This window comes from Bubalus bubalis, chromosome 4 (genome assembly GCF_019923935.1).
Source record: "Bubalus bubalis isolate 160015118507 breed Murrah chromosome 4, NDDB_SH_1, whole genome shotgun sequence".
NCBI lineage: Eukaryota > Metazoa > Chordata > Mammalia > Artiodactyla > Bovidae > Bubalus > Bubalus bubalis.
The window spans coordinates 69,789,611-69,804,782 of record NC_059160.1 but is presented as its reverse complement, the minus strand read 5'-3'; the positions used below and the strand labels follow the sequence as shown (position 1 = coordinate 69,804,782).

The following is a 15,172-nucleotide window of genomic DNA, read 5'->3' as shown; positions in this document are numbered from 1 at the left end:
CTGAACTGAGCAGAACAAAGTCTGCTGTGCATAAAGATATGCCAGAACTTTCCCATAACAGATAATAACCAGATTACCGAGAAACATAAAATAATCTTACAAAATGCTGGTTCACAAATATGGCTAAATTACCAAATTTAATTATGATAAATATCCTACTCGACAAAAAAGCCTACAGAAAATCATAACAGTGGTCATCCCCTAGGGAAATGATTTGGTCTTTTACTTTTTTTGTTTACAGTCTGTACTATTGAACTTTATTTATTGACCGCGATTGGGTACTACATTTAAATTGAAACATGTAAAATATCATGTATGAAACGAGTTGCCAGTCCAGGTTCAATGCATGATACTGGATGCTTGGGGCTAGTGCACTGGGACGACCCAGAGGGATGGTATGGGGAGGGAGGAGGGAGGAGGATTCAGGGTCGGGAACACATGTATACCTGTGGCGGATTCATTTTGATATTTGGCAAAACTAATACAATTATGTAAAGTTTAAAAATAAAATCAAATTTAAAAAAAAGAAAGAGAAAAAAATAAATTGAAAAATAAATCTTTTATCTAGTAAATAACTAAGGAAAGCCTTAGGTAAAGTAAAACCTCTAGTAAAGCTTTGCCCTAAGGTGAAATAAAGGGAAGAAAATAGTAAATTCATCTCAATAGAGATTTGTTACTGAAGTATCTATGTTATAGCTGCTGTTTACTTGCTCAGTCATGTCTGACTCTTTGAGATCAGTGATGTGCAGCCTGCCAGGCTCCTCTGTCCATGGAATTTTCCAGGTAAGAATACTGAAGTGTGTTGCCATTTCCTTCTCCAAGGGATCTTTCAGCCAAGGGATCAAAACAGCATCTCCTGCTTGGCAGATGGATTCTTTACCACTGAGCCACCTGGAAAGCAGGAAGTATCCATAGAAAGTTGTTAAAAGGTCATTGTTCTACAAGAGCTTGACAAAGAGATTCTAAGTTTGTATAACTCAGTGGATGTTGGAGCAGGTATTAATAGTTGGTTGGATGTTTAATCACTGCATTGATATTTCTCATTTAGAAGCAGTTTACAATGAACAAAGCAAAGATTGAGAAGACTTTAGGGGGGATGGGATGGTTCTTCAGCTTTTGCATCTTTTTCAGTTCTGCTCCCAATTTTAAAATTAGGGAAAGGGGGCCAAGATAAAAAACTACATTTCTGTTCTGAAAGTCACTCAATCATGTCTGACTCTCTGGGACCCCATGGACTATACAGTTCATGGAATTCTCCAGGCCAGAATACTGGAGTGGGTAGCCTATCCCTTCTCCAGCGGATCTTCCTGGCCCAGGACTCAAACTGGGGTCTCCTTATTGCTGGCGAATTCTTTATCAGTTGAGCTACCTCTGAGAAAAGAATTAAAGAATTCATTGACAGGCGTGATATTCACTGAAAGGTTGAATGTTGTTTTTTACATAATCATTTGGTATATAGTAAATTGAAGTACCTATTCATGAAAAATCCAAAGGAGAAATTGCCTTAAAAAGTATAGATACTGAATAAAGGGAATCAGTGAAGTTTACTCAGTTCTCCCCTAAAAGCCAGGATGCTAATTTCTGTTCAAAGAATTTTCTTACCTTCCAAAACCTAGGCTGCTCTTTCCCCCGCCCCCACTTACTGAGAAAAGGGCCTGTATTCCTTCCCGATTTCCAAGTGAGCCTTTCAGTGTGTACCTCCACAAGTAACACAGAATCTTGGCAAATTACATGGTAGGTAAACATAGGAACAGGAAACAGAATAAGTAAACATGAACAGGACACAGCTCTCTTGCAAAAAAAAAAAAAAAAAATTAAGGCAACATTTAACAAACGTTACCCCCGATGAAGCACATTTATCGATTCTTCACAAACATTTTGTTTTAATACGATTACCACAAAATGTTATGGTTCCAGACATTTATTCACTTTTACTTTGGCATTTGAGTTGCTTTGTTTTTTTAAAAATTCCTTCCATTTTAACGTGCCCTTAGATAATTTTATAACAATGTTTTGAATAAAGAAAAGGCTGCATTAAGTGTATCAATAGTAAACAGGGTCAGCTTTGAAAAGATACTCCGGTTTTGTTGGTATGTTGAAGGAAAATGCTTGTATAAACCTATTACACAATTAATTAATAGGTAAAATAGTGCTTGCTTCTGATTTCTTAGAGCTCTTTTGTTTTCTTGGCCATCAACCTTACTGAAACAGGGTCTGCTCCGCAGATAATGATGCGTGTGGTGGTACTGAAAGAAAAAGAAAAGTAATTCTATAAATGCCTCGGGAAAAACTTTTAATGATTTTTGTGCAACCACTGAGGGTTGTTGCTTTTTGCTCCGAAGTCTCTCATACCAGGTGCTCCTCTTTTCCACTCCATTACCTGGAGCAGCCCCATCGGGATTTCACCTGTCTACCTTTTCCCCTCCAGCTCCCGAAGTTTCCCTTTTTGAAAGCGTAGGCAGCATTCCTCCGCGAGTGGATTCCTCAACTGGCTTTTCCCGGCGGCCCGGCTCCACGTGACCTCCCCTGACACCTGTGCAGCCACAGGCTCACAGCGCCCCCCATCCCCTCCGCCAGGTACCGACGGGGCCTGGCGCTCCCTCCCACAGGAGGTCACGGTCCGGGTGCGAGCCTCGCTCGGGCCGGCAGGGGAGGGGCTGAGCCACGGCCTCAGCAGCCGCTGGAGCCCTTGCAACGGGATTATCACATGACTCGACGGCGGCGGTAGCCGTGGCAGCAGCCGCGCCGGCTCCGCGGGCTCGCTGGGTGGGCTCAGTTCCGCTCACGCAGGAGTCGAGCGCTGCGGGCAGAGAAGGGACCTGCTGCAAGCTGCAGCCGCGCAGCAGCTCCCGGTGCGCTCGGCGTCTCCCCCGGCTGGGCCGGGGGCCCGCTCCATGCCGCTCGGTTGCGGAAGTGCAGCGGGGGGAGGCGGCGGCGGCAGGGAGCGCGGGAGGCCGGGGCTCGGCCCCCTACAGCATTAGGCTCTGGGAGCCGCGCGGCGAGCCCCGCGGCCCGGCTGCCCGTGCGCCCGGCGCCCGCCGCAGCCTGCATGCCCCGCGCTGCGCCTAGCCCGGCTCCCGCCGCCGCCGCCGACCCCTGCTCGCACCACTGCTGCCGGGCGCCGGAGTAATATGCTCACTCGAGTGAAATCTGCCGTGGCCAATTTCATGGGCGGCATCATGGCTGGCAGCTCAGGCTCCGAGCACGGCAGCGGCGGCTGCGGAGGCTCGGACCTGCCCCTGCGCTTCCCCTACGGGCGACCCGAGTTCCTGGGGCTGTCTCAGGACGAGGTGGAGTGCAGCGCCGACCACATCGCCCGCCCAATCCTCATCCTCAAGGAGACCCGGCGGCTGCCCTGGGCCACTGGCTATGCAGAGTGAGTGCAGCGACACCGGCGGCGCCCCTTCTCTCCGCGGCCCTTCCCCGCACGGTTCCAGCTCTCCTCTCTCCTTGTTCCTCAGCCCCAGGGCCCTCCGCTGGCTGCCGGTGTCCAGGCCGCGGAGGGCACCTCTTAACTTATGCTGGCCATTCCTCTCTTCTCCTCCTCCCCTTTCCCCCAGCCCCAAGGACGCGGCGTCTCCAGCCCGGGTTTGGGTGGTAGATGGGTGATGGGTGGCAGCGCTGGACCGTGGGAAAGCTAAGGCTGGACGCCGCTGTGAATCTGAGGGCTGTGTCACTTGGAAGAAAGTGCGTGGAACAGACCTGCTGAAGTTTGAAACACAGCAGGGAAATCTGGTGTCTGTGCGCCCATCCCCCCAAATCTTTGTGCCTCCGCGTGAAGTTTGTGGGGTAGAGCTTGGAGAAACTGTCGCTGCGCCGGGGGTTGGGGCTTTGGGGGCGGTGGTCCCGGCGGCCGCGGGCCGGCGCTGGGTTGCACAGCTCAAAAGGTCTCAGTTTCTCAGACTTCAGCCTAAGAGCTCCTTGGCTTCTCTCTTTGCTGGTGGGAAAACTCTGTGCCTTTAGTGAATGCCAATACTGTTTCCCCCAGTCCTTGGGGAGGGGGCAACTTCTTCCAGGTGTCTAATGATAGCATTTTGGTAATCAGCTTTGGCGATTAAGTGAGGGGTTGAGTGATTTACTATTTCAAGAACCGACTGAGTTACGTTGACGACCTGGAGTGGAACTGGGAAAGGAGAGAGGAAGGATTTTAATGGCCTCCCCACCCCCAACCCTACAGCTGTTCCATTGAGCTTCTTATGAATGGTAGGATAAGGACTGTTTATTTCCCCTATACAGCGTCATAAAACTGGGAAATTCGGAAGGCAGAATTTAGGAGACCAGAGTTTCGGGATTAATAATGACTCGGTGGGTGCAAAAGTGCACGCGAAACCTTGCCTGGCACACCTGCCCCTTTTCCTTTAACTCCATCCGCTCTATAATCTTGGCCCTCCCCCGCCGGTGCACAGCCTCGCCCGCTGATTGGTTCATCGGGGCACCAATCGGCTCTCCCGAAGCCCGGCGCTTTGATGCTGTCCCTGTTCTGGTGGCCCGGATAGCCCCGAGCAGGCATGATCTCCGACGCTCCGGGTTCCGGGGTGACAGTTTGCAAGACCCTCTTCCGAGAACTCCGAATTCTGTTTTCCTTCCCCTTTAATCATACAGTTGTTTCCCCACCTGCTAAAATAGAAAATATGTATAAATGGCGCTATGTGACTAGAGGGTGAAAAATAGGAAACAGGTGAGAGTGATGAGTGCGTTTTAAAACAATAAAAATTAACACGTAATAAAGGGCAGGCGTGGTAGAAAGCGTTGGGGTGAGGGAGGTACAAAATATTATTATACCTTTGAGGATAAAACTAAAGCAAAAACATTTGTGTGGTTGAAAAGTGCCTTCCAAAGCAGCAAGTACTATTTCCTGACTAAAATACCACCTCGGACTCCGCCAAACCCTCCATCTTGCGTGGAAGATCATTTGGACTTTTGCAAGGCAAAAAATCAACTCGGAGCAAAGTTTGTCCTACAGTTCTGTAAAAGGGGCGCTGTGCCGTCAAAATGTGTAGGGACCCATTGTCACTCCAGTGGGTTCACCAGGACCATGGCACTTAGGTCTGAAGGGCCTAAGAGATAAGCAGGCAAGTGGTGAGAAAGTTATGGGAGCTCGGAAGAAAGATGTTAAAACACAACGTGGAAGCTACTTGAACACAGTTAAAGGAGTGCCTCAGATAGCAAGAAGGAAGGGGAAGAGGGAAAAAAACGATCAGTTTGAAAACTGTGGCAAGCAGATGATGTGCAAAGGGCTATACAGACTGTAAGGGAATCTGAAATGAGACCCGTGGGAGGAGTTGTACCTCCTCCTACCTGGGCCTCAGCTTCCTTATCTCAAGCTTATCTTTTCCTTGACTAGAACATAAGGGAGGTTCAGTTGGAAGGTTAGAAAGGCCACTGTAAAATGTTCAGTTTTTAAAGCTAGTTATGAAATTAATATATACTTGTGAATTCAAGCAAAGACCGGTATGCAGATGTAAGCCACCCCCCACCCCCATCTACCCAGACAATTCTGTGTTTGAGTAGTGGTACCTGCCTTTGTAGACTTAATTGGAGACACCTATAAATAAATATCCTGCTCTTCTTTTTCCTTTCTCAAATAGACTCAAACTAAGCATGTTATTCTGCAGTTTCACAAAACACTATGTCATGGACTTTATTCCAAGAAAATAATATAGAATTACCTCATTCTGTTGAAATGAATACATTTACAAATGTATACATACTATACATTTCATGAATGTATACATACTATACATTTCAAAAGTAACTAGCATAATGCTTACTGTTTAGTGATTATACTGTTTTCAGGTTTGTATCATATCCTTTGATTCTCACAACAATCCTGTGAGGTAGGTACTAATATTTCCATCTTATAGATAAGGATACAGACACACTGAATAGTTAAGCAACTTGTCCAGGGTCTTACCACCTTAACAGAGCCTATATTTGCACTTAAGCGGTTTGACTGCAGAGCCCATAACACCAGACTACCTCCCTGCTCCATGGACTGTAGCCCACCAGATTTCTCTGTCTATAGAATTTTCCAGACAAAAATACTGGAGTGGATTGCCATTCCCTTCTCCAGGGGATCTTCCCAATTCAGAAGTCTAACCCAGGTCTCTTGCATTGCAGGCAGATTCTTAACCATTGGAGCCACCAAGGAAGCCCAAACTACCTCCCTCCAGTGTGTTACACTATGGCACATCCATCTGTATCCCGGATTAACCACTGACATTGTCTTGCCACTTCCCTTGTGATGAACTACTTCCTCAGACCTTGAACTATACTTTATCTTCCTGTGACAATACATCCCAATTGATCAAAATGGTTGAAATAGAGAAGGGGAAAGAAAGACAAGTAGAAACTGTGGTTATGGTCAGAGGCGGCTGCCAGTAATACTGCTCAGGATCTACTGGAAGGAGGAATTATCTTGGTTTTAGAAGGTACCAGGGAGAGAGAATTGGTAAGAAGATTGCTCAGAGTGGGGATCAGAGGGGTGTGAGTCACAGCCTGAATCGCAGGTGGTTTGCTTACCTTTCTAGAAAGTGAGCTACTTTGTAAGCCTTCCTAAGGAGGAGAAATTGACATCACTTGGTAACTGAGGAGTTAGAGGAAAGTTAACTCTAATGTTGAACTTTTGTTTGGTAGAAAAGAGAATAAAAGGAGAAATGGTCTAGTTTTTGCAGCTTACTGTTAATCCTTTTCAAAAGGAGCTGCTCTATAGGTTATGTTGTTGTTTAGTCACTAAGTTGTGTACAACTTCTTGTAGCCCCATGAACTGTAGCCCACCAGATTCCTCTGTCCATGGGATTTCCCAGGCAAGAATAGTGGAGTGAGTTGCCATTTCCTTCTCCAGGGGATCTTCCCAACCCAGGGATTGAACCTGCATTACCTGCATCGGCAGGCAGATTCTTTAGTGCTGAGCCTCCAAGGAAGCCCCTCTATAGGTTATAGAACTAGAGAATTAGCCTAAGTGATCCCTGTAAGATTTGGGGATCTAGAAACAGAAAACCCTCTTTTATTCAATATTTATTGGCATTGTGCTACATGGAATTTCCTGGCTCCTCAGAAAGCCTCCTATCGTGGTTGAAAAGTTTAGCCATTTGTTTCAGGGCTGTCTGCTAGGCTATAAAACATTACAGTCACAGACAGTAATCACCGAGTTAAAATCTTTACGAAAACATGGATTAGCAAGTTGTATTTTTTAGTTTGGTATTAAATTACTGACTTAGCCTGTTAGACCAGCTCAGAGAGAACCATGAGAAGCAATGGTCTGACCCAGAGACCTCATAGGGCAGCTGCTTCCTTTCTTTCTCCATAAGTTTAAATACTACCCAAGTGCTACAAGCACTTGGAAATGGGTTCAGTTTTTTAATGGGTTAGGACCGCTTTTTGACTCGGGTTCCCTTTGATCTGTTTGCCCAGCCTCGTTCCCACTGATGGTCAGTTGGACATAGAGATCCAAGTGAATGTGGAGTTGGTGCCTGAAACTACAGCAGTAGATAACGCCAGAGAATGTGCAGTGCTCTATGAAACCATCATATTCAAGTTTTATCAGTGATTTCTTTGCTTGTACAGGAAGAATAAATCATAGTTATAGCATCATTTTACTTAGATTATAGCTGTAACTATGCAATTTTTTCTCAATTATTTTTCTTACAAAACTGCCCCAGACATGGGTATTTAAAGAAAGCTACTTTGAGAGCTTCTATTAAATGTACGTTATATAAGTTCTTTTTGTCTCATGAAGGTAGTGAAAATGTTAATGAAATAACCTTATTTAAATCCAGCAAACAGCCCACAAGAATTTAGTTTGGAATCTGTAGGCTGTTCCATCTCCCGCGTCACTGGCCCTAATTAGCAATTACAAATAAATCACATTAGTTGGCTGTTTAATGGTGATGGCAGAGAAACCACTATTTCTCCCTGGCCCCAAAGCTCAGAAATCCCCTGGCCTTTGTTCTTCCCTTCTGACCTCCGCTACACCCACCCCTCTTATACCTGGTAGCAGAGCTCCTCCCTGGGAACTTCCTCTTTGACTTGTAACTGAAGAAACTTGAGGTTCTCTACTTCTTGTTGGATAATGGAGGAAAATGAATGGGGTGTACTATTGTGTGGGGGGGTTCACTTAACAGAGCTCTCCTTAGCAGTTCTCTGAAGATTAGTGCAAAGTAGTCTAAAGTATTTCACCTGCCTTTCCACCAACCTGCAGAAAGTATTAATTTCCTACTTTAAAGCAGGTGGCTAAGCGCTCTTTCATTTTTCAGATTATAATGAAGTCATTCCCTCTGGGGTGGAGCTCCTGGGCTGTTGCTTTTCTTAGAAAAATGGCTCCACTTCATCAAAGACTAGTAACGCTCCAGACAGAAGATTTAACTCTTGTGAGATATTGGTTTATCCTGTGTTTCAGCCCCAGTTAGACAGACATCATCTCTGATTTTGCTCCACCACACAGTGCTTCCTTGTTATAGTTACATCAGTGTGCTATGCTTAGTCGTTCAGTCATGTCCTATTCTTTGTGAGCCCATAGCCCTCAAGTCTCCTCTGTCCATGGGGATTCTCCAGGCAAGAATACTGAAGTTGACTGCCATGCCCTCCTCCAGGGGATCTTCCCCAACCCAGGGATCAAACCAGGTCTCCCGCACTGCAGACAGGCTCTTTACTGTCTGAGCCTCCAGGGAAGCCCAGTTACGTCCATATTGGCTGATAACTTAAAGCTGACTGCATAATAGAATTGACTTCTAAAAATGTGTTATTCTAGACAATTTTAAAAATTAACATATCATTGGCATATACTGACTTCAAATGTGTAACCTAATGATTCAATACCTGCATGTGCTGTGAAATGATCACCCGTCGTTTCAGCCATTGTGAGATAGTCAACACCCATCACCAACTCACAGATACAATTTTTTTTCTTGTGGTGAAAACTTTTAGTAGCTTTAAAATATACAGTACAGTGTTATTGACTATAGTCACCATGCTGTACATTGCATTCCCAGGACTTATTTTATAACTGGAAGTTTGTACAATTTGACCACCTTCATTTCAGGCCCTGTCCTTGGCAGCCATCAATCTGTTCTCTATGAGTTTGGTTGTTTCTTTTCTAAGATTCTAAATATTAGTGAGATCATATGGTGTTTGTCTTTCTCTGAATTATTCCATTTAATATAAGGCACTAAGGTCCATTTATGTTGTTGCAAATGGTAGGATATCCTTTTTACGGGTGAGTAATATTCCATTTTAAATATATATATCTTTTGTATATATGTCATATTTTCTTCATTCATTCATCTATCAGTTGACACTTAGGTCGTTTCTTGGCTGCTATAAATAATGGCGCAATGAACTTGGAAATGCAGATACCTTTTTGAGTTAGCATTTTGTTTCCTTCAGATAAATACCTACAAGTGAAGTTGCTAGATCATATAATAGTTCTATTTTTAATTTTTTGAGAGACCTCTCTACTGTTTTCCATATTGGTCTCGATAATTTACCTTCCCATGAATAGTGTACAAATGTTCCTTTTTTTCCACATCATTATCAGCGCTTGTTATTTCTCATTTTTTTGATAATAGCCATTCTCAGAGGTGTGAGATGGTATTTTATTGTGGTTTTCATTTGCATTTCACTCATGATGAGTGATACTGAACATTTTCTCATGTACCTGTTTGGCCACGTGTATATCTTTGGCAAAATGTATCTTCTGCTCATTTTAAAAATTAAGGACTTTGGGGTTTTTGTTTGTTTTGCTATTGAGTTATATGAGTTCTTTATATATTTTGGATATAAACTCTTTATCAGATATAAGATTTGCAAATATTTTCTCCCATTCAGTAGATTTTTTTATTTTACTAATGGCTTCTTTGTTGTGCAGAAGCTTTGAGTTTGATGTAGCCTGTTTTGTTTATTTTTACTTTTGTTACCTTCGCTTTTGGTGTCAAATCCAAAAAAATCATTACCAGGATCAAAGTCAAGGAGATTAGTGCCTATGTTTTCTTCTAGGAATTTTCAAATTTCACATTCAAGTCTTTAATCCATCTTATGTTAATTTCATATAGGATGTAAGATAGTATCGAGTTTTTCTTTTACCTGTGTTGTCCATTTCCCCCAACACCAGTTATTGAAGAGGCTGACCTCTCCCCATGGTGTATTCTTGGTTGTTTTGTCCTAAACTAATTAACCATATAGTTGTGAGTTTGTTTCTGGACTCTCCACTCTGTTCCATTGATCTGTGTGTCTGTTTTCATGCCAATACCCTACTGTTTGTATTACTATCACTTTAGTTTTAAATTTTTAAGTGTAATGCCTCCAGTTTTGTTCTTGTTCAAGATTTCTTGGTTATTTGAGGTCTTTTGTGGTTCTGTACACATTTTAGGATGGTTTGTTCTATTTCTGTGAAAGATGCCATTGTAATTTTTATAGGAATTGCATTGAATCTGTAGATTGCTTTGGGTAGTGTGGACATTTTAACAAAATTCTTTAAACTTGTAATCATAGAATATCTTTCATCAACTTGTATTTTCTTCAACTTAGTTTACTAGTGTCTTATAGTTTTTAGTGTATAGGTGTTCCACATCCATAGTTAAATTTATTCTTAGGTATTTTTTTGATGCAATTGTAAATGGAATTGTTTTCTTAATTAAAACATTTAAAAAATAAGTTACTTTAAGAATTAAGTGTCTTTATTATTTTCTCTGATTTGCCTAATTTTAACAGATGACTGATAATTTTTCCCTTGAATTTATGAGATATTCCCTCAGGAAATAAATAACATTCAGCTGCTTCCTTTATTTTTCTCATCCAATCAATAAAATCATTGTATTTCTATGCTGGGTCCATAATTAGGACATAGTCATCATCCTGAAGAGAAGTTTATGGCATAGTCTTTCCCCCTTTAGAGTTATTCTTTGAAATTAAGTTGAAATGAAATCATGTATTAAGATTATAAGAGACCAAAACTGCGGGGTGAGGGAAGTTGTTTGTTTTGTTTTGAACATCTTAATGCTTCTGGGAAATTTCAAACCTCAGTGTTTGGAGCCTTAAGGTCACACTAGGGAAGCAAATAGTTCTTTTCAGCAAGTATTATGATTAGGTGCCAAGTTCTCTGTACCTGAAGGTCCCAAGGCCTTTATACATACCTGTACAAAGGTACGATTAAGAAAGAAATTATCCTGGCACTTAAAATGGTAAGAAAGACTTTATTCAAGACTGTTGGCAGTAGGGACATTGTAATGGGGAGAGAGATAAGATTAAACTCCCAGTACAGTAAAGACAGCTGGAAATTTATAACCAGAGAGCGGAGCAATGAGGCAGTGGGTGGAAAATTACTAAGAGGAAACATCAAGGGTAGGGGGATTCTTGCTGAGGGTCAAGACAGGAGATGAGGACATTGATCAGAAGTCAAGGGTGACCAGATTTGACTGCTAAGTGAGGACATAAAAAGCCAAATTTCTTATCTACTATACTAACGTTTTGTGAAATAAAGGATATTTTGAAACAGAAGTGTAGAGACATACACTCTCAGAAAGAAAAAAAAAAGTTTTTAGTTTCTTTGAAAATGCTATGCTCCTATTTTTCTCATTTTTCATAGACTCAAAAACCATATATTTTACTTGTTCTGGAGGATTCCCAAGGCCCTTTCCAGTTTTAAACTTTGTGAGTTCCTGGAGTTAGGCTGAGAACCAGTCTTCCCTTCCAGACTGAGGTTTTTCCCATGGGGCCTGCCGTCTCCTTCACTGTGAATTTAATTTTGAATAATTTTCTTCCAGCATTGTTATGAAAATTTTCAAACATCCAGAAAGCTCAAAACCATTGTATACTTAGCACACATATGCCCACCATCTAGATTCCAAAATACCCATTTTGCTTAATCATTTGTCTATCCATCAATCCATTCTTGTTATATATATATATATATTTTTTTTTTTTTAATTCTTTATTTGTTTTGGTTGGTGCACACGGCTTTCTCTAGTTGTGGTGGGCTTCTCATTGCAGTAGCATCTCTTGTTGTGGAGCACAGGCTCTATGGTGCATGGGCTTCAGGAGTCGCAGCTCCCAGGCTCAGCAGTTGGACTGCAGAGGCTCTAGGGCAGGCGGCTTCATAATTGGGGCACACAGGCTCAGTGTTTGTTGCTTACAGGCCCTAGAGCGTGGGCTCGGTAATTGTAGTTCGTGGGCTTCGGTTGCTCCGAAGCATGTGGAATCTTCCCAGACCAGGGATTGAACCCGAGTCACCTGTGTTGGCAGGCAGGTTCTTATCCACTGTACCACCAGGGAAGTCCCATTCTTGTTATTTTTAAGTGTATATTTCCTTAGTCCAGTGGCTTTGATTCATGCTATTAAGTTATTTTCCACAGTAAATTAAAAGATAGGTTTGAGTAGCTTTGACTTTCTCAGTGGAGAAACCCACCAAACCATCAGGTCCTCATCCACGTGAGGCGGGGGGACCCCAGACTGAACCTCTACATTGGCGTCCTGCAAAAATGCTCACTTAATCCATACACTTTCCATAATTTAATACTCACCCAAAAGAGAGTTTTACATGGGGTCAAATTGAAAAGCAGAAATAGATGACACATCTCTTTGATGTGCTCTTGTTCAATTAAATCAATAGGAAAAATTGGTTTAAAACTTGAGTCACTCCTCTTTTCAGCTGGTAGCCAGGCAGGTGAATATTAACTGAGGAGCACACTGTTCAGAAAAGATTTCAGAATCTGTTGCCTGAAAAGTGCTTCTCAATAAGAAAGACTCCATTGAGCTATGTTTACCTTACTTCTGAAGTAGATGTAATCCACTAGCAGGCTTAGGGAAATTAAAGTACCTGCTTAATTGCTCTTTTTCTGGTGTGGAATGTGAATCCATGGTGCTTTCTTTGTTACACTATTTCTGACTTAGTTTTTTTCTGAATGACTGTAAAATTTAAATGTTTCCCTATATTTTCTTTCTATGTTATTTATAAGAAAAAATATTACTACTAAGTTGCATTTGTAGAGGTCTGTATGACCCCATGGACTGTAGCCTGCCAGGCTTCCCTATCCATGAAATTTTCTAGGCAAAGAATACTGGAGTGGGTTGCCATTGCCTCCTTGAGGGGATCTTCCCAACCCAGGGATCTAACCGAGTCTCCTGCACTGCAAGCAGATTCCCTACTTGTTGAGCCATCAGGGAAGCCCCATATAGTCCCTGCCATGTATATTTAAATATAAGCACTTGTTATCCATTTTAATAAAAGGAGAATGAGCCCCAGAGAGAACTTATGTTACTTTAGAATCTCATGCAGTCCCATGATCCTAGTGACCATGGCTGAATCATTGAACCTGACCATTCGTTGTGTGAAATTATTCATTAATGGACATCATATTCTCATAAATAAAATGCCACAGAAGAGAGTATAATATATTTTATTACTCAGAGGAAACATAACCTCTAATCTCTAGGCGACTTAAAATTCCACAAGGATGTTAATTAGCACATAAAATTTTATATGAAAGGATGAGTTTCAAAGCTTTTAAAAATAGTTCTGTTGAGTATAATACACTTTTAAAAAATTAACTTTCATAATATATATGCATTTCCTATGTTTAAAACTCCAGACATTTTCAAAATCACCATCGTTTCCTAACTTCAATTAGCCGCCACCCCCCGCCCCTGCCGCCTGTCATTTTAATGTTTTTGGAAACCCTGTAAGTCTTAAAACCACTTAATAGTTCTTTCTCATAGGTCATGAAAGTCTGTTCATTTTACCTAGTGGTGTTTTTCTAAAGTGAATAGATAGATTATGTGTTTTACTATTAACAGCTACTTAAACATGAGGAAGTAAACTGAAAAATTTTGAATACTGGGGCTCAAATTCTGAGTCAGGTTTAATGAGACAGTTCCTTTTAACATTTATTTTGGGAGTACAGTTGTACTCAGTTTTGTCCCACACTTTGCTGCCCCATGAACTGTACCCCGCCAGGCTCCTCTGTCCATGGTATTCTCCAGGCAAGAAAACTGGAGTGGGTAGCCATTCCCTTCTCCAGAGGGTCTTCCCGACTCCAGGATCAAACCCAGGTCTCCTGCATTGGCAGACAGATTCTTTACCACAGAGCCACCTGTGCAGGAGATGCAGGTTCAGTTCCCCTGGAGAAGGGAATGGCTACCCACTCCAGTACTCTTGCCTGGAGAATTCCATGGACAGAGAAGCCTTACAGGCTGAAGTCCATGGGATGGCAAAGAGTCAGACATGACTGAGCATGCACACACATTGGGAGTTCTGTTACCTAAAGTTCTTAGTTTTTACTTAAGCACAATCAAGTTTGAATGGGAAGTTTCAAGTTAGTGAACTTTGAGGGTCAGCGAGGCCAGCTGCATGGGCTCCTGCAGACCCATCTTGGGGAATTTGTGCCTTGGCATCTTGAACTAGTCAGGTCTCGTGGAGCCTTGCTAGCTGGCTGGGCTGTGTAATAAATGTTGCAGGGCTCTAGGGCCAGCAGAAAGTTCAATTATTTGCCAAGCCGAGAGGACCAAAGTGATTCGTGCACTCTGTAGTCCTTTCAGGGAGTTGACAAATAGACATTTAAGCTATTGAAAACTGGTGCATCTCTACCAGGTAATTTTTTTTCATATAAGCATAGGAGGGGGAAAATATCTCAAGTGAAACATTGATTTTTTCAATAAAAGTGCGGTGCATTATTGAAAGACTATATTTAAGTAGTCTGCCACAATGTACTAAATAATCATTCTTTGCCTTTTTGAAAAGGCAAATGTTGACAAGTTATATTTATAACACACAACTGGCAAAAATAAAAGAAAATAAATGCTTAGCAGGAAACATTTTTAGGTACGAGAAATATGAATAGCTCATAGGAAGATGTGAGGGGATGGAGGGAACCAAATCGGTATTACTACAGAAAGAACTATTAAGCGGGGAGTTTTGTTTTGTTATTGTTGGTTTGGGGCCTCAGCACACCACTTTCAGGATCTTAGTTCCCTGACTAGGGATCAAACCTAGTCTCCCTGTAGTGCAAGCACTGAGTCTTAACCCCTGAACCACCAGGGGAGCCCATTGTTTTCTTCTTTTTTGTTTTTATAAGAGAAAATAGCCACAGTATTTTGTTGCAAATAAATAGCCTATGATAATGAACTCTAAAATATATGTTTGGAAAAACTGAGCAATTTTTTTCAGCCCTTTAGGACAGCT

General features: G+C 42.3%; 1 protein-coding gene and 1 long non-coding RNA gene across 5 annotated transcripts in view; one reads left to right on the top strand and one right to left on the bottom strand.

Moving 5' to 3' along the window:
• Nucleotides 1-987: 987 nt before the first annotated feature.
• LOC123333264 lies at nucleotides 988-3,842 on the bottom strand. The gene is made up of 2 exons (XR_006640954.1): nucleotides 3,703-3,842; nucleotides 988-2,246 (listed from the first exon to the last, which is right to left on the bottom strand). It is a non-coding gene; the product is annotated as an uncharacterized LOC123333264 (long non-coding RNA).
• Nucleotides 2,481-15,172, top strand: part of PPM1H (protein phosphatase, Mg2+/Mn2+ dependent 1H) — a 305,996-nt gene continuing 293,304 nt past the window's right edge. For 2 of the 4 annotated variants that reach the window (XM_006072608.4, XR_003108843.3), the window contains exon 1: nucleotides 2,485-3,376. In XM_006072608.4, the coding sequence (XP_006072670.1) occupies nucleotides 3,132-3,376 (245 nt within the window). In that variant the 5' untranslated portion in view covers nucleotides 2,485-3,131. Of the gene's footprint in view, nucleotides 3,377-15,172 lie in introns of all 4 variants that reach the window. The other 2 variants (XM_044941581.2, XM_044941582.2) reach the window with 2 other exon arrangements.